The sequence below is a fragment of the Curcuma longa genome, chromosome 3 (assembly GCF_044706935.1).
Source record: "Curcuma longa cultivar G26 ecotype Majalengka, Jawa Barat chromosome 3, ITB_CL_G26_1.1, whole genome shotgun sequence".
Taxonomy (NCBI): Eukaryota; Viridiplantae; Streptophyta; class Magnoliopsida; order Zingiberales; family Zingiberaceae; genus Curcuma; species Curcuma longa.
Window position 1 is genome coordinate 3,420,332 of NC_133863.1, and position 17,575 is coordinate 3,437,906.

Consider the following 17,575-nt stretch of genomic DNA (forward strand, 5'->3'; position numbering starts at 1 on the left):
CAAATTATCGTACAAATTTTTCTCCAAGAGTATATTCTTTTTTTATCCATCCAAATATTTTATTTCTCAGTAAATCAATCATAATTGCATTTATTTTGTAATTTTGTTCGATAATTCCCAACTTAATGCACCATACAAGTGTTGCAGCAAGTGGGCGGCTTGGGTTCGTGGCCGTCAAAAGTGCCACGTTATGAAAAATTGGAGAAGAACTGAGGTCGCAATCTTCGCATATATATATATATTTCACTCCTCTCGTGCATTTATCGTCGTATTAATAAAAATAATAATAATAATTTAGAATGATCAATTTCCACGGTCAGCCAATTGACATCTACACAGTTCGATTCTTAATGCAGACTGGGATAGGCCAGATTTTGTTTTATCAATCCTAATTACATTTCTTAAGAGAATTAAACCGACCGGAATGGAGGAGCAGGAAGGAACTGAACCGGGCCGGCAGCACGCGAATCCGACCGCTGGTTCCCATCAATTACTCCGAGTCATATCCGGTTTTTGTTATTCCTTTGCCACCTAACCAGGCCTACCTTCCTATACCAAGCCTAGCATAGCACGTGCGTAACCGAGCAGCTAATGTGCGTTAATTTGTTTAACTTGACCACGATTATAATTAATGCTTTCTATAGTAGCGACGGCGGAAAAGAGGAGGCAGCACCGGCCACGGCAGTAGTGCTCAGGGGGCCCTCGCTCCACCCACCTCGCCACCTACTGCTATACGTAGTGCGCAAGAGAAGTCATCATCTCATGTGGAACCGTGGAAGTATCAACCACGATAGGTATGCACGCATACCAAATGAAATATGCGTGCCTTCTTCTTTAAAATTTAAAAGATATCTCACGGTCGGTGCATGCACTATCAGAGTTACTACTACATAATGGAGTGGAATGGGTGGTGGCAATAGAGTATGCAAAAAGATCTACAACTTATAGTGTTCAAAGTTAATTGTCCTGATATATATATATATATATATATATACTTTTAAGATCAACAACTATTTGTATTACTGATATGCATAAACGAATGAGCACAGGATTTGTATGATGTTGTTGTATTTATATGCTATGATTGCTCTTCGAATTATATCATAATGCAAACGGGCTAAACGTGATAGATGTATGACTGTGACATCAAAACTACTTCCTATTCTCGTGCTTAGTTCATCTCTAATCATAGTCTTTTAGCGATGCCTAATGCATGCCATTCATACTTAGATACAATAGCTGTGCATTTGGTATCGGGATTAGATAATAGAAAGACTAATTAGTGCACTGGCGCTTTGTGTTGGAGCCGTGTCGTTATTTATGCTACATTGTTGCCTACGTGACTAATTAAGAATCTCAAATTGCTCAAGTGGCTTTTAATTAACGTCGTGTTTCTTTGGTGGTTTTTTTCACTTTTCAGCTTAATTCTTTTAGAATTTCATCTGTGACGACATTAAAGTTTTAAATATACCTAGATGTTTCCCATGTTGCATTATGATCATGCATCACTCCTTGGAGAAGGAGATTAGAAGGAAACGTCAAAGAGCAAAGTGGGGATCTCACCTTGAAAAACAGCAGTGGGAAAGATAATGCGTCTAAAATAGCATTACATTTAATCAGTCAAATTGTAGGATCATCATTAAAGAATAAATTAAAATTAGCTCATTTTTGTTCCTGTGGAATCGTTTGTATTTTAAAAAGAAATTTTCAACGGAGTAAGAGTCCTTTTTATGAATTTTAATATTTTATCAACTAAATGGATTAGATTACTAATCAGTGTCTCACGTTCCAACGCCGAACACGTATAATAATAATAATAATAATAATAATAATAATAATAAAAGGGAGACATAAATCCAATAAATTGAATGTCATTGATTGATTCACATGCGTGCCAATTATAGGACCCATATTTGTATTTCCAAATTAATGATAGTTAATAATAAATATTTTTTGTTGCGAAAGATAATAAAAGTCGCCTTCTTTTTATATCCCCACTCCACCATCAACACCTCATCTTCCTTCCTCTCCTTTCATCGAACTCCTTCCTTTCCTTTCTCTTGGTCGCTGCAGGCCGCAGCCATGATCGCTTCCCCTTCCTCATCTTTCTCCGCTGGAGGGTCGAAGAAGGCAATTACGAAGCCTGGATTCACGGATCAGGCGGAGAGCAAGTGGCGCACCGCCGCGCAGCAGAGGATCTATGGTCGCCGCCTCATTGACGCCCTCCGCGCCACCGCTCCTTCAGGGCCGCATGCTGTCAAGGAGGCCTCCGATTCTGCCCTAGCCCTCACCGCCCGAGGCCAGTCCCGATGGAGCCGCGCCATACTCCTCGGCCGCCGCCGCCCAAGTTGCAAGCTCCTCCTGAAAGCCCGCCGCGGGCGCAGGCGGCCGAAGCCACCTCCGCCCGCGCTGAAGCAGGGTATGGCAGCCTCCCCCGAGGGAAAGAAGGTGAGTGACCGCCTGCGGCTGCTCGGCCGACTGGTGCCCGGGTGCCGGAAGCTGTCAGCTCCGAGTCTGCTAGAGGAGGCGGTCGACTACATGGCAGCGCTGGAGATGCAAGTGAAGACGATGAGGGCGCTCGCTGAAGCGCTATCCGCGGCGTCGCTGAACGCGGCTGAACCTGGAAGTTGAGGTGACTGATGAACTGAATTGCTTCTTGCTGATGGATAATTAAGTGTATGTATATGATCAATGGATTTTGGAAACACTGCTGTGGGCATCCTGTGCATATTGTAAAATCCTAATACTTGTACATGCTCCTCACTGAACTTCTGGCGCTGCAGAACTTGGACCTCTAATTCCTTGATCTTTGATTGAAATTTTGTGTTTACTTGAGAAAACCATCTAAAAGTGTATTTCAAATTGGAGATTCATCTTTCCAAGATTTTTTTTGTTTCAGATCCATATTGACGGTAAAATATAGGATTCGTTTTATCACATGAACATCATATGTTTGTAGAAACTCCAAGCAAAACTCACTTTTTGATCCTTCAGCCGAAGCAGAGATCGTTCATCGTTGGTGGATCTTGTTCCAGAAACTCCACGATTGTGGATGGGAACTCGATCTCTCCAAGACTGTCGCCGCCGCTTCTGCTCAAGCACCAGGCTTTGGCCAGCAGCAGATGAGCCAACCTGGCCGATTCTTTCTTTTCCTTGTAATAGTAGTCGATCCATCCGTACAACCTCTCCCGCTCCTTACCGCACTTGGGCTCCTTCACGCCGGCGACCTTGGAGAAGAATCCTGCTCCACTGCAGTGGCAACTGCTCTCTCCTCCGCCGCTCAATTCTTGGCCCTCACGGAGGCACAACAAGGACATCAGCTGCTCGATTTCGTCACTTTCCTCGCCGTCCTCGGCGGGCTGCGGCTTCGGGTCCTCTTCTTCTAGGCAAGACAAACTCGAGAGGAAATTGAGCGGGGGACCGCTGCTGTCCGGCGGAGGCGGGTGGCTAGTTTGTTTGCCATCGGTACAGGCAAAGTCGAGAAAAATGGGCGAGATAGGAATTTGATCTTCGATCGGCGTGGACGGAGAAGGCGACGGTGGCGGTGGATGGTTTAGGGTTGGGGGTTCCGGTTCGTCTTGTGCTTCCGTTTCCAATCGATCCTCCATCTGCAAAGGAAACGAAGGAGTTCAATGTGGAAAAAGGATGGAAATCACGGTGTGGAAGAGAGATTGCAGCGCGCATGACCTGTTTGAGAGAGGAGAAGAAGCGGGAGTGCGCCGTGAATCGTCGCATCGCGGCGGAAGAGTTGCCGGCGAGATGGTTGAGGGGTACAATGACCAGCGATGCATCTTAAATTAAAGTGACTGCCAATCAAGTGGACGAGGTGAACCACGCGTTCACGAATCTCAAAGATGAATAAAAAATTACAGAAAAATCTTTATAAAACGGCCCCAAATTCCTAGAGTAAGAGTTTTGGAGTTATTGGGCCAATTGGGCCTGTCACTATTTAGAGAAATCCAACAATCTGTGTTTAGTAGCATTCCACCACGTGGCAAAAAGATGATAATATTCATCCTAAAGGTTTTCCAATATCGATCTTATAGTTATTTGAAGGAAATAATTCACGATGATCAATCTATCTCTTTAAATAAAACAAACTTTATTTCTTAAGGGATTATTCTCTTAGTGATTTAATATCTATTTTCGTATGACAATCTATGACTTGAGTATCAACTCGATTATGTCCGCGAAAGTCAAATAATATTCTATCGGCATACCGTAAGGTAGAATTGCAAGACAAATCTCATTAACTCTTTCATCTTGGTCGAATACACGTGTAAGCAATCCTGGTGATGACTTTAATCAACGAGAATTTGTCTCCTAAATCTCATCATTGATAATTAGCGTTTTACATATTATGGGATTTCAAACATGACATCAGTCATACATGTATTATCTCAAACATATATCTCGTTAGTCAAATTCATAGATATATTCTTTAGAATTTGAGACGGTGAGACCAATACTCTATTTTATCGTTTAGAAATATTCTTCGAAGTTTTAAAAGTGATGATGGGGCACATATATATGATATAACTTAGGTTACGGTTTGTATTTACTTAAAATTATGTGAAATTCAATTATATTTTTATATAAAATTCTATTTAAATACATATAAAGAAAAAAAACATATGCATATTTGTCATATTTATTTATTATTTGTTATATCTTTAAATTTTATTTATTAGGTTGATTATTTTAAACAAAATTTTAAGAATATCATGGATATTTAGTTTTTTAATTGAAAATTATAAAAAAAAAATGCACTGATATTAATAATTCACACATAATTTCTAATCTTTTAGACATAACTTGTATTGCAAATCAATTTAGAGTCAAATATAATTATTTGCAGGTCAAAATTAAATTTAGTCGATAATTTTTAATTTTCTACTAATTTTAGCCCTAAATTTTAAATTTTTTTAATAATCATAGATGGATTTAGTTGCCAATTTTTTATTTTTAATGATCAAAATTAGGATGCCTCTCCATGCTTAAGATTAAGATGTCAATTTTGACAGTGCACTTAGAGGAAATAAGCGATCCATTAACTTGCTAGATCCAACCTCCAACCTCCAACCCAAATGCCTAAGCTCTATATGATAGTAGCTCACTTATGTAACCCCCTTATTAATTTACGACTCTGCATATGAGATTAAACTGGTTGTCACAAGAATCCAGACAAATAATCTTGGATACTATGACAAGGGAATGCCTCAAATCTTTGCAATAACATACTACTAAAACCAAAGATCCCTTGCCACTCCTTTTAGTTTTGATAGTAGGTTTGCAAAATAATGGTGAAATATTATACAACAACAAAGAAGTGTTTCTATAGGTTACTGGAAATCTAGCATATGCTAAATTACCCATTATGCAACGTAAGAGGACTTTACTTGAACTAGGTAACCTTCTTGCTCTGTTGGTTTCTTGTTTTCTCAATTCCAACATTGATTCAGTCACTCCTATATTTCATGTAAACCTTGCTGTTAGTCATGAGATGCCTGATCCTAGCTGGTTAACTTAGATTGTTAGCAACTCTTAGGTTGCTCTAATCAAATGAAAACTAAAACTCCCATATTGATGAATTTGCCGCCTAACCAAAATCTTAGTCTTTGTAATGATTGTAGAATTCCTTTTGAGGGTGACACACCTCAGTCAAAGTACTTTTTTTTTTCTTCTTAAAACTGCAATCGATGATTTCAATAACTCTGCATTGGCTTTATATTACAAATGTCAGGTATGGAGAGGTTGTTGATGTTAATCTTGTGAGAGACAAGGCTACTGGTAAGTCGAAAGGTTTTGCCTTCCTTGCATACGAAGATCAAAGGAGTACAATCCTTGCTGTAGGTGTGTTGTTTGTATCTCTATTTACTCTCTGTATATATTGTCACTCACTTGCAAATGACAGTTACAAATTTTGTGTCTGTATTTCCTTTTGCAGATAATTTAAATGGGGCTAAGATCCTTGCTCGAATTGTGAGAGTTGATCATGTTAGTAATTATAAGAAAAAGGAAGAAGATGAGGAAGATAAAGAGGAGTGGCAAAAAAGAGAGAGGCACGAGGTGTATGTCGTGCCTTTCAAAGAGGTGAATGCAAGTGGGGTGATGCATGCAAATTTTCTCATGATGAACAGGTATGATTTTTTTGATAGTTGAAACACATCACTGTTAAAATTATTACTTTCTCTTGTTGGAAATTTGAGAAAATATTACAGAGAGAGAGAGAAAAATAGGGCTTTTAAAATAAATTTCACATGTTTAAACTTTCACATGAATTCTATATCTTCCTACAACAGGTGGTTGAAAAAAAATAAACTAAAAATAAAAATCCACAACGCTTGGAATTAATTAATGCATGATTATTACGAAGCAATGGATTATGATCTTGAGATTCGGCTCTTAACCGGAACAGTGCCGTCGGTCCCTGCGAGCATCGCATACTTATCCTTTCTGGTGAGGCTCGTGCATTCGAACCCCAATGCCGCCCCGATCGACCGCTGCACGTAATTGGCTACCTCGATAGCCGACTTCCCGCCGGCGCAAGTGAGCCTCTGCGGGAGCTGTTCCAGGAATGTCACCTCGTACGTTGGCCGCGGATTCATGAAGAAGAAGTAGGGGTCGAACGCCTTCCACCCCCGCGCCGTCGTACCGTGGAATATACCCTGCCGCGTGTTCACCGCCACCGGCACGATCCGGTCGGTGAGCTCCGCGAAGAGTGCGCTGAAGCGCAGCAGAAATGGCTCTCGGCACGTCGTCCCCTCGGGGCATATCACCAGGTCGCCCTCCGCCAGCAACCGCCGGATGTACTCCGCGTCCCGTTCCCGATCCCGGGTCAAAGCCACCGTCTTGATGGGCGAGATCAGCTCCGAGAGCTTGCTGATGCTGTAGGTGACGCAGCTGACCTTGCGGCCGAGGGCCACGGCGGCCATCACTGGGTCGAGCATCGTGCGGTGGTTGCACACAAGGAGTACACCCGGGTGTCCCGGCTTCGGCGGTGGCGGAGGGGCACCTCGGACCACCAACTTGTTGCCGAGGAACTTGTAGGTGTAGAAGACGACGCGCTCTGGCAGGGGGATGTTGACGTAGATTCGGAGGAGGGCGAGTGCGAACCCTAGCGGCATCCAGAGGAAGGTCAGCAGAGCCACCACGGGCGTCGGACGCTGGGCCAACCGCCCATCGTGTAGGATCACAGGGCGGAGGAGTTGCCCCTGCGCCGCCGGCTTGTTCTTGGTGCTCCGCCGCACCATGCACCCTTCCTGCCACCTCTTGGTTAATCATCAAAATTTTGTGAACGAATAAGAGAGAAACAAAAATCAGAATTGTGATAATAAAACCTTGCAAAGTGACAGGAAATGACGATCATCCTCTGCATCACCAATGCCCAAATCCGGCAAGTTTCCATCTCCCATCTCCTCCACTGCCTTTCTCTTCATATTACCAGTGACCACGCCCGGTTTCGAGACGAACCCAGTCGCCCTCCCTGACTTGTTCACCTCCAACTCCGTCCCCAGCACTATCTCGACCCCGAGAAATCCCTTCGCGAACGGCTCCACCATCACTCGGGGTGCCTCCGTCACGATAATCCTCTTCCCGAAGCACTTAAACACGCGCCAAGTCTCTGCGCGCACGTCGTCGGAGTAGAACCTCGGTAGCACGGCGCGCGCCACCATCTCCACGTCCCTCAATTTGAGCCCCGCCACGGCGACGAAGACGAGTAACTTCGTCGCCGACGATTCCGAGAAGCAGCTCAAGACGAAAGCTACGGGGTAGCACGCGAGGAGGAGGACCCCTCGGAAAAGGCTGCCGGCTTCAATGGCGACGAGCATGTAGTAAGCGAAGAAGCTGCGAGAGCATAGGAGAGTGCCGACGAGGTCGGCGGCCGCGGTCTGGTATGACCGGTCCTCCGTGCTGCATTTCTCGATCGATTTGAAGCGGTCGAATCCCATTTTCGCAGAATCGCAGTTGCCTTGAATCTTTCGAGAGCTACAATTCTCCTTGTTGATCGATCACGTAGAGGAATGTGTGATTTATACGGTTGATTACGTGACCTGACACCAAAGGTTTCATTAAATTCTTACCAAATTTGTCTACGTGGTTTCCGATTTCCCGAGCCGGGTTCTGTAAGTTAACCAGGTTGAACTCATCAAGAAAGATGTGGAATTGGATTTTTGTGGCCCGAATAATAATCTGTTGGACTAAATTAATCCTGTGGGTTGAACAGGTTTGGTGCAACACTCTGGCTTTACTTGTGTGATGGGGAGGAGAAATGATGCTTATTGGGGAACTCATGAAAGAACAACAATAATAATAATGCGAAAGGTTGTATAGGATATTACAGGTTGTTGGTTGGGTGGATTTATCTTGTCTTTATTATTTTGTCCCATCATTTTCCTTGAATTTTAAGCAAAATCCTCACCTCCACTAACTTCTCAATCGAAAATTAAAAGGGCAAAGTGCCAAATCTCTCACAAACTTTATTAATGAATCTATCATAAACTAATAGAATTAACAAATCTATTGTGGGACATGGCTAAATCTATCAGAAACTTTATTACTAATTTTATTATAAACTTTAAAATTAATTCACAATAAATAAATTTATCTCATTTTTATTTTTGTCAAGTTACTATGGACGTGCCGACATAATATCACGCTGTCAATTCATCATAATCATCTGTCCAATTAATTGTATTATTTTTTTTTGTAGCTGTACCAAATACACTTTTTGCATAGGTAGGTAAGGGTTTATTTGTTCTAGCCCTAATATATAATTGATTAGGTAGATACACTTTTTGCATAGGTCTGTAAGGGTTTATTTGGTCTAGCCATGAAGGGTTTGGAAATTCCTCAAGGTCCAAAACCACGCAAGCCTCGATGTGCCAGTATGGGCGCACGCTGCAATCCTCTCTGATCCAACCATATTCGTCCCTTACACAAGGACAAAGGATTCGCTCACCATACCACAATTTTTTTCATATATATATATATATATATATATAATCAAATAAGAATATTAGATTCGCTATATACAAACTCATGGAATACATCATTGTTAACAACTCACGCAGACCCTCCGGTGGCATGGCCCAGCTGATGGCGATGACGACTTGAGCGACGCGATGGACAAAGAGAGCGACCACCAACATTTTTCGACGACAGCGTCACGATTTTGGGACAGGGATGTGATTTCTGAATTTTAGGGTTAGGAAACCCTATGGGTGTGTGTGAAGGCCCGGTTAGCCGAGTCAGACGGAGGGTGTCGAACGCGAGTTGGTTCGGACGAAGAGACCTAATCGAGTCTTATGAACCCACCCAGTAGAGTATGGCAAGGGTTCGAATTAAGCTACCGGCGAAGCCTGAGGCAATCGAGACGAGGCCTCCCGACGGATACCTTGTCGAGACGCGGGTGTCACAATACGGCCAGCTCGCCCGGCTCGGGTAATTCCTATAGTGGCGCCCATCCTTTCGCATCAGTTAAGCAAATGATCGTGAGGCCGACCGTGTGGGGCCGCTAAGGCTGGCGGATCCACCTCCCCGAAAGGACCATTCCCCTATCGTACGGTTATGAATGTTCTTGCAGAACAGATGAAGGCAATGGGATGTGGCAATGGCGGTAAGAGCTCTCTCGGGATGAAGAGAGGTGACGGCGACAACGAGCTCTCTTGGGATGGGGAGAGGTGACGGCGATGACAAACTCTCTTGTAAAGAGATCGAGACGGACAGCCGACAAGAGGGAGAAGCGACAGTGCCGACGACGTAGAGCAAAGAGATCTCGTCGGGATGGGTCGTCGACAATGGCGGCCAACTCAAATAGATCACCCTGGCTGATCCAAACTTTAGACTACGCCGATGATATACCCCTGACTATCTCTTAAATTTTTTTCCTTCCATTTTTAAATTCAAGTTTTTTTCCTTTTCATCGCCGTCGAACCACCAGCTATAGCCGGGGTAATTACAAACGTGGCTCCGCCATTGGTCGTCGATGAGATCGGCGACAACAACGTAGAGTAGAAGGATCGAAGGATTTAGGGTTAGGATAGCGATTTTAGAGATTTAGGGTTAAGATTGTGATTTTGAGAGTTTAGATTAGCATCGATGATTTTTGTTTCGTTATGGAATCACTTGTCACACTGACGAGGAATCCCAGTCATGTTAAAGACGCACACAGTTGTATAAATTTAATCGTGTAAGAGATCAATTGATTAGGGAGGTAATGACTATTTAAGGTGAATAAATTAAAGATGTGGTATATTGACAACTATAAGACTAGTTACAAAAATCAATAAATTTGAATAAATTATTATATGATTTGCCATATCAAAGACAATAATAATTTAAAAGATTTATTTTTAAGTAGATAAATTGCACTTCAATTTTATTTAATAAATAAATCAGAAAAAAAAATCATCTATATTTACCGAATTAGTCGAAGAAAATTCAAACATATATATTATTAAAAAAATTATAAATCACTTTCCTAATTTTAGCATCAAGAATCGTCGAATAAAGGTGTATATTAAAGTCTTTCAGTGATTAAGCAACTTCAAACGAACAATTTCAGAAAAAAAATACAATTTTAAATCACGTCTAATTGTTGATCTCAAAATTAGATTATCTCATCCTTCAAATGTGATATGAAACCACCGGTCGGTCAACGCCGTTGTTTTCACGTTAGGAATGACATCTAGCCCGTTCAATACGAGAACAGTAAGTAAACCGACTCCGTTCGATCTTAAAACATTAATCAGCTACTCGTAAGTAAACTTGCCGAATGTGCAGAGTCAGCTTCATTATCCAAAATAGACAGAATTTGACAATTTTCATTACTATTTGAGAAATCACATCGTCTCTTCTATTCTCGTCGATGCGCAAATGGCTAACAAAGCTTCTACAATCGTCTTCCTTCCCAAGAAGTTATTGCAACATCGACGCAATTTTCAATCGATGAGCCAATGAAATGCGATTGCATGCTGATGCACGGAACTAAAACTCTGATTTAGCTCCACAGGAAAATTTTTGTTTGTCGTTAGCCGCGCCGGGAAGCCATTGAATTCTATTCCAGACGTAGACATGCAGAATCAACACTGTCCGGAAAGAGGAAGATCAATCGGACTACGGATATGATTCTGCTAAGCATCATTCGTATTCCTTTCAATTATATTTGACAGGGAAATCAATCTGCAAAAGATTCTGTCTGAATAGTTTACTTTAAAATAACTACAGTACTGACGTCTGCTGAAAATTGAAAGGCATGCAGTCTTTCGTCCCCATCTATTTGTTTCCATTTTCACACATTTATTGACGATGAACACCAAAGAGAGGGGAAGCTGTGAAGGTTGCGGCCAATGAGCTCGCGAAGAAAAATTGAAGTGAAACCAACAAAAAAACAAAAAATAATGAGTAAAATCCAAACTCCTGGAAGATAGAAGGTCTGACTTCTGAACAATTCAATTGAATTTAGCTTAGAATGGTCATAGTTGTGGCGTACGTCATCATGGACTTCAGCGACCACTTCCTGGAAATCGTTCGAGATCCAATTGATCAATCAGACGCGGAGTCGAAATTTCCACCCATCTGCCTTCCGTTCAAGTTGGAAGACTGGCTGGTTTAATATGATGTCACGTCTCGCTTTCTTTGACCACGCAGTACACAGAGAACATACGGACGTGGAATCTTTTAAGACAAGATTTGGCCTTGATTATTATTATTTTTTTGGGTCTTTCTCCGATTTCAAGGTAACTCGACACGATTAAACTTTGTTCGTCGATGGATACCTATTTAGTGATTGATTGAAGCGAATTAAACCTGATCTTAACTGGTTAGTTTTCAAATCACGATCTATCTAACTTTCTCTATCTAACCTTCTGCTATCTTACCATTTAATTGTATTGTTGAACTCTCTGAATTCTATTATGAAAGCACATCAGAAATAAATAAAGAAAATGAATAGAATATGATCGAATTAACTCTATTGACCCAGAACATTAATGAATCGATGGAAAACAACCGAGGGGAAGAGAAATGGCGGACGCAAGCAGCGGCCTAAATGCGAGGCTTGAGAGCTAATTATATAAACCGCGTGGGTTCTCAACAAAGAGTCGAATCTTCCTTTCTGTTCCGCCTGGTCGTCGTCCCAAGTCTCCTGGGGATGAGAGGAGGTGGTAGCGGCGGAGGCAGTCCCCTGATCGCCTCTTCCGGTGGCGGCGGCCGGAGAGCACCCCTCAAGTTCCGGCAGACAAAGTTCCGGACGTTCCCTTCCTGGACCCTCTCCTTCTTCCTCTTCTTCCTCCTGCTGCTCTTTGTCGTCGCTGGCCAGTGGCGCCGACTCCCCCGCTATGAAACGTCGTCGCCGCCTTCCGGGTGCGTTCTAATCTCCAAAACTTCAATCGCTATTAAATTTATTTATTCATTTATTATTATTATTCTTCAAGTTGAAGCTGTAAACTTAAATTTGATACTTCTAATCCTCTCTGATTCTTATTTAATCTTTAAATACAATTATTATCATCTTTTTCAATGTATTCGATCTATCTTTGCGATCATAAATGCTTTCCCTTCCTTCCGCACATGATTCGTTGAACAAAGGAAAGCAAAGCGTTAATTAATTCTATTCGTGAATCTTGCGGACCTTTTTTTTTAACCATGTGCTCTTGTCCAATAACTATATATATTTTAAGCGTTCCATGACATATCCAAAGTTGTGGAATAATCCAAAGATCGTACCATTTGAAATTAAAGCGCATACCTAATTCTGAATATTTACTTCTTCTTTTTTGTCCAACACGCTTGATTATATCTAGACGTTGGTCGGTTCATTTATTGAATGTAAATTAATTTAAGTTTTTTTTTAAAAAAAAATCATTAAACACTTTGGTTTCAGAGTATTTAATGGCTATTAACATTAGAGAAATTCTAAAACTTTTATGCCAAAAGTATATTTAATCCACTTATAATCATTTCCTTTAGTTAATTGGTAGTCATAAAATATTATAGATATGTATATATGACCATTCAAAACTTAAAATCAGAAGGTAAAAAGTATGAATTGACTTTGAGGAACTTAGGTAAAAAGTATGGATTGACTTTTAAGGAATTTTCACAGTGCAATAGTATTTTATTAATATGAATTTAAAAAGGTCATTAAACATTTGTTGATTAAAAGTGTTCGATGATAATTAATGGATTGAAATCATATTTAATCGATTAGTCTAGCTCACGATTGACATTATACCAACTGTGCTCAATTGACAATGATGGCAATAAAAAATTTAAAATCTCAAAAAATAAATTGCTAAAACCATTTCTTTTTACAGGAGCGGGTACACTGTTTTGATCAACACCTGGAAAAGAAATGACCTCCTCAAGCAATCTGTGAGTCACTATTCCTCCTGCGCCGATGTGGAATCCATCCATATCGTGTGGAGCGAGCCCGATCGGCCTTCGAATTCTCTGCGCGAATCGCTGCGCCAAGCGGCGCTGCAGAATTCCAAGAACTGCGATGGGGTCGACCTCAAGTTCGACGTGAACGAGGCTGATAGCTTGAACAACAGGTTCAGGGACATCAAGGACTTGAAGACTGACGCCGTCTTCTCCATCGACGACGACGTCCTCTTTCCTTGCGCCTCCATGGACTTGGCCTTCAGCGTCTGGCAGAGCGCCCCCACCGCCATGGTTGGCTTCGTTCCCCGTATGCATTGGCTGGACAATGAGATGGTACCACTTCTTTAACTCAATCTTGTCTATTTGTTTTCTGATCATCCACCAGAATAAGACTTATCTGTTTATCGGCGCAGAGGAACCGCAACAGAGAGTCCTACTACAAGTACGGAGGGTGGTGGTCAGTGTGGTGGACGGGCACTTACAGCATGGTGCTCTCCAAGGCTGCATTCTTCCACAAGAAGTACCTTGATCTTTACACAAACCACATGCCTGAATCCATCAGACAGTATGTCGCCAAATACAGGTCAGAATCATATAATCTTCTCAATCGTTTATCGTTTAAGAAATTTATATATTTCTTTTGGTGTCCAAGGTCTGTGTTGAATAGTTTGACTGATAAAATTGCAGAAACTGTGAAGACATTGCAATGTCATTTCTATCTGCAAACGCAACAGGTGCTCCTCCAATATGGGTGAAAGGTGAGGAGTAAGGTTGATGATGAAGTTATTTCTTTATTTAATTTACAGTATTTGATGGATAAGTCTATAATTTTTCAGGGAGAATATTTGAGATCGGATCGAGTGGCATTAGCAGTTTGGGAGGACATAGCCAGAGAAGAACTCATTGTCTCAATTTGTTTGCTAAAATTTACGGGGAGATGCCTTTGGTGGCTACAAATATGAAGGTTGTAGATAGTAAGCATAGTTGGTTTTGGTGATGAGGTTAGAGGTAGGCATACTTGGCTTTGCTGATGTATATGGTTTAGGACTTTATTTTTCTTCTTCTTCTTCTTCTTATTCCATGATTTTTTATAGCAAAAAGGGGATATTTTTAGTAAAGTTTAGGTAAGAGTATTGAGGGAAGTTTCTTCAATTATTTTTGTTTGATAAGTTAAAAATATCAAAACTTGTATAATACTAAAATATATATAAGTGATTGCGTTTGGTAGTGTGAAATAAAATGGCACGTAGATGATTTAATGTCATTTCAATGTTTTTAATGAAAATGACTGATTTCTCGAAATAAATATAGTTTTAAGACATAGCATTTTGTTTCACTCATTTTATGCTTTTAATTGTGGTACATTTCATATTACTTCTATCAAATATTATATTGCTTACCAAATATATATTTTAAAATCATAGAGCTAAATAAAATAAACTAAATTGACAAACTCATACTTGGTGAGCAAGAGAACCTATTGTGATTTTAAGATTTTATATTTTTTAGAAGTCCTAAGAAAATAGGAAATGCAACTCAATTTGATATATATATATATATATTATTTATCATTTTCGTTCTAAATGGAAAATAAGTCCCGGGCACAACCCAGATGACTTTATTATCATAGATTTCTTATACTTATTAATTCTTTTTTTATAATTTGTTGGAAGTTCACCAAAGAACTATGCACGGGCTGAAGGTCTTGAATAAATGTATAAGAATGAAATTAAAAATATAAGAAAAGTCTAACACATCAAGTCGTTTGATCGCGTCAATTAAATTGATAAGCCGATAGCACTAACCTAACCAACAGATCGACTCTAGCACTGGACGGCTGATCTAACCAACAGACTCTAGCATGCTATTGCTAGGTGGATCGAGCTAATTAAATGTATTGGACGAGCATTTCAAATTAATTATATAAAAAATAAACAAAATTAATCATAAATGTTAAATGAATGGTCATCCATTCATCCGCTGATTTATGGCCGTCCCGTCTTTCTAGAAATCGCTACATTTCTTCTCGTCGGCCGTGGGAACTGAACCTCTCCCACCCCCGAGCCGTCGCTTGGTATCTCCTCCTCCCCGGCGGCGAGCTTGATCTCTCAGTTAATCAACTTTGACAAAAAATTCTTTTACGACAGCATGACATCATCCGAATAAAGTTTGAGAATCCTACGTCTACCGTTGTTTTTGTTTTTGGGCGACATCTACAGTTTATAATAGCGCATAGATTCGATAGCAACATAAAATTACACGACCAGACACTGCAAACTCGATGGAGTCCGTAGCTGGCATATGATCGCAGACTTATTACAATGCGGAGATACAGGCTGATGTGAGTCATGTGACTGCCAACTTTAATAGCACAGGCGGGACCCACCACTCCGACCTCAAGCCGAGTAACTGACAACGAAGCACGGTAGCACCGCCCTCGGACTGAAGACCGCCAGCACTTCGTCGCCGCCCCCCACCGCTGCCGCCACCGCAGCCGAGTCGAACCCCGCGCCTTTCTCCAACTCATTTGCCTCCACGACGCCCCGACGCTGCACCCTCCCCGCCACCACCCGGCAAACCAGCATCGCCCTCCGCGCCCCCAGGAATGCGAACTCCCTTTCCAGCTCCTCCGGCAGCGCCGCGTGCGCGCCCCAGCTGGTAGCGTGCGTTGCGATCCCATCCATGTCGGCGTGCTTCCGAGCAAACCCGTGGCTCACCACCGCGCAGGAACAGCAGAACGGGTTCCTGCACACGCCCCCTGTCGCCCGGGCGTCCCACGAACAGAGCGTCGTCGTGCAGTAGAACCGCAGCCGCTCATTCCCGTCGGCGATGCACCTCCCGTCGACGGAGCACCCTTGCCTCGCCGCGCGAGCTCGGACGGCGTCGCGGTACTCCTCGTAGCGCGCGAGGGCGCGCGCCGTGTGGTGTATCTTGAGGACCCGGCGGACGATGACCGGCGATGTGCCTCGCCAGCCCGACTCGAAAATGATGCGGACGATATTGTGGCCGGAATCGGAGGGGAAAAGCTCGGAGAGGGAGTGCATCGTGGCCTGGTGGAGATCGAGGAGTTGAGCCTTGTTCTTGACCTCGCCGCAGGACGCGCAGGGGTAGATGGCCACGTCGGCCGACACGGCAACGTAGGCATTAACTTTCCCATTTGTCCTGGCATCCGGTGACAAAGCGATTAGTTGAATGGGAGTTGAATCGCTTGGTGGGGGAGCTTCTTCTTGTTGTTCATGATTATCACGGAAGCAGAGGAAGCGGCGGAGATAGGATCGGAGGGAGATAAATTTGGAGGGGTTCGGAGTGAGCGAGGATGAGCGAGGATGAAGCGGTGGTCTTGCGCTTCGGAGTTCGATCGTCTCCGTCACGAGAACGGAGGAAGAAGCAGGCCAGGTGGAGGAGGAAAAGGAGGAGGAAGGAGGAGAGGGAAGCGTAAGATCGCGCAGTAGTCAATCGATCTGTCATTGGAATAAGAGAAAATGGCAGAGGGAATAGAAGAGGATGAAGCAATGTAAAAGAGCCAGGAGGACCTCTTCGTTCCATCACAGTTAAAAGCTGGATTCCGTCGGCTTTACCGTGGACTCGAGCAATTGGTTCGTATAAATCGTCGAGCAAATCTGAGAGAAATCAGAAATGATGATGTCTCCGTTGGGCTCGATGCCAGCGAAGGCGACGCATAAGTAACCCATGGAATCAGCGTTGTCGATCGTGGACACTTTGTAGTTGCAGAAGCCTCATCGGAGCCCCATCTACTGGACAGCTAGCACCACTTTACCAATGTAAAGGTTGAATCATATGGTTCTGCAAGGAAAAAGGTTATTTTGTCAGGGTGAGAAAATAATTGAAAAGTAACATGATGCTGAGTGGACTTCTTATCGTACTACGTCAACGTTCTTAATCTAGTGAGCTTATCGTCGTTAGAGTTTTGGATAGACTCAGAACTACTTTTGTTGAAATCTTCAATTTCGAGATGAATTTAACGTATTTTAAAATTGAAGCCTAAGTTTATTTTTTTTAAAACTAATTAGTTTGATCGGAAACAGAACACTGAGGCGTTTCATAATTAGTTTGATAGGAAATATTATTTCTATTATATTTATATACAAAAAATTCAGAAGTTATGAAATTTGGTCAATGAAAAATTTCCGGACACCAGCCGGAGATAAGGGATAAGGCAGAAGTTTTG

The 17,575-nt window shown here is 42.2% G+C and overlaps 4 protein-coding genes and 1 pseudogene across 4 annotated transcripts; 2 read left to right on the plus strand and 3 right to left on the minus strand.

Annotated features, from left to right (window-relative positions):
* The first annotated feature begins 1,976 nt into the window (after positions 1 to 1,976).
* On the plus strand, positions 1,977 to 2,898 carry LOC141824168 (transcription factor bHLH149-like). The gene has a single exon (XM_074711411.1). The coding sequence runs from the start codon at positions 2,083 to 2,085 to the stop codon at positions 2,629 to 2,631; it is 549 nt and encodes a 182-aa protein (XP_074567512.1). The 5' UTR covers positions 1,977 to 2,082; the 3' UTR covers positions 2,632 to 2,898.
* A 7-nt stretch (positions 2,899 to 2,905) lies between these two features.
* Positions 2,906 to 3,743, minus strand: LOC141824169 (uncharacterized). The gene is made up of 2 exons (XM_074711413.1): positions 3,688 to 3,743; positions 2,906 to 3,608 (listed from the first exon to the last, which is right to left on the minus strand). The coding sequence occupies exons 1-2, from the start codon at positions 3,733 to 3,735 to the stop codon at positions 2,991 to 2,993; spliced, it is 666 nt and encodes a 221-aa protein (XP_074567514.1). The 5' UTR covers positions 3,736 to 3,743; the 3' UTR covers positions 2,906 to 2,990.
* Positions 3,744 to 6,229: 2,486 nt separating this feature from the next.
* LOC141824167 (glycerol-3-phosphate 2-O-acyltransferase 6-like) lies at positions 6,230 to 7,967 on the minus strand. Its single transcript, XM_074711410.1, has 2 exons — positions 7,341 to 7,967; positions 6,230 to 7,262 (listed from the first exon to the last, which is right to left on the minus strand). Exons 1-2 carry the CDS (start codon positions 7,950 to 7,952, stop codon positions 6,384 to 6,386), a joined length of 1,491 nt encoding a protein of 496 aa, XP_074567511.1. The 5' UTR covers positions 7,953 to 7,967; the 3' UTR covers positions 6,230 to 6,383.
* A 4,045-nt stretch (positions 7,968 to 12,012) lies between these two features.
* Positions 12,013 to 14,531, plus strand: LOC141824272 (glycosylinositol phosphorylceramide mannosyl transferase 1-like). The gene is made up of 5 exons (XM_074711531.1): positions 12,013 to 12,366; positions 13,320 to 13,719; positions 13,800 to 13,969; positions 14,074 to 14,144; positions 14,223 to 14,531. The coding sequence occupies exons 1-5, from the start codon at positions 12,053 to 12,055 to the stop codon at positions 14,381 to 14,383; spliced, it is 1,116 nt and encodes a 371-aa protein (XP_074567632.1). The 5' UTR covers positions 12,013 to 12,052; the 3' UTR covers positions 14,384 to 14,531.
* Positions 14,532 to 15,605: 1,074 nt separating this feature from the next.
* Positions 15,606 to 17,043, minus strand: LOC141825603 (uncharacterized; annotated as a pseudogene).
* Between the last annotated feature and the right edge of the window lie 532 nt (positions 17,044 to 17,575).

Excerpts from the sequence above, each read along its gene's own strand:
- LOC141824167 (XM_074711410.1), bottom strand. The coding sequence starts at position 7,952 with ATGGGATTCGACCGCTTCAAATCGATCGAGAAATGCAGCACGGAGGAC. Across the intron at positions 7,263-7,340 it reads ATTTCCTGTCACTTTGCAAG|GAAGGGTGCATGGTGCGGCG; the intron begins GTTTTATTATCA and ends AAGAGGTGGCAG.
- LOC141824168 (XM_074711411.1), top strand. The coding sequence starts at position 2,083 with ATGATCGCTTCCCCTTCCTCATCTTTCTCCGCTGGAGGGTCGAAGAAG.
- LOC141824272 (XM_074711531.1), top strand. The coding sequence starts at position 12,053 with ATGCGAGGCTTGAGAGCTAATTATATAAACCGCGTGGGTTCTCAACAA. Across the intron at positions 12,367-13,319 it reads ACGTCGTCGCCGCCTTCCGG|GAGCGGGTACACTGTTTTGA; the intron begins GTGCGTTCTAAT and ends TTCTTTTTACAG. Across the intron at positions 13,970-14,073 it reads CAGTATGTCGCCAAATACAG|AAACTGTGAAGACATTGCAA; the intron begins GTCAGAATCATA and ends ATAAAATTGCAG.
- LOC141824169 (XM_074711413.1), bottom strand. The coding sequence starts at position 3,735 with ATGCGACGATTCACGGCGCACTCCCGCTTCTTCTCCTCTCTCAAACAG. Across the intron at positions 3,609-3,687 it reads TCTTCTCCTCTCTCAAACAG|ATGGAGGATCGATTGGAAAC; the intron begins GTCATGCGCGCT and ends TTTCCTTTGCAG.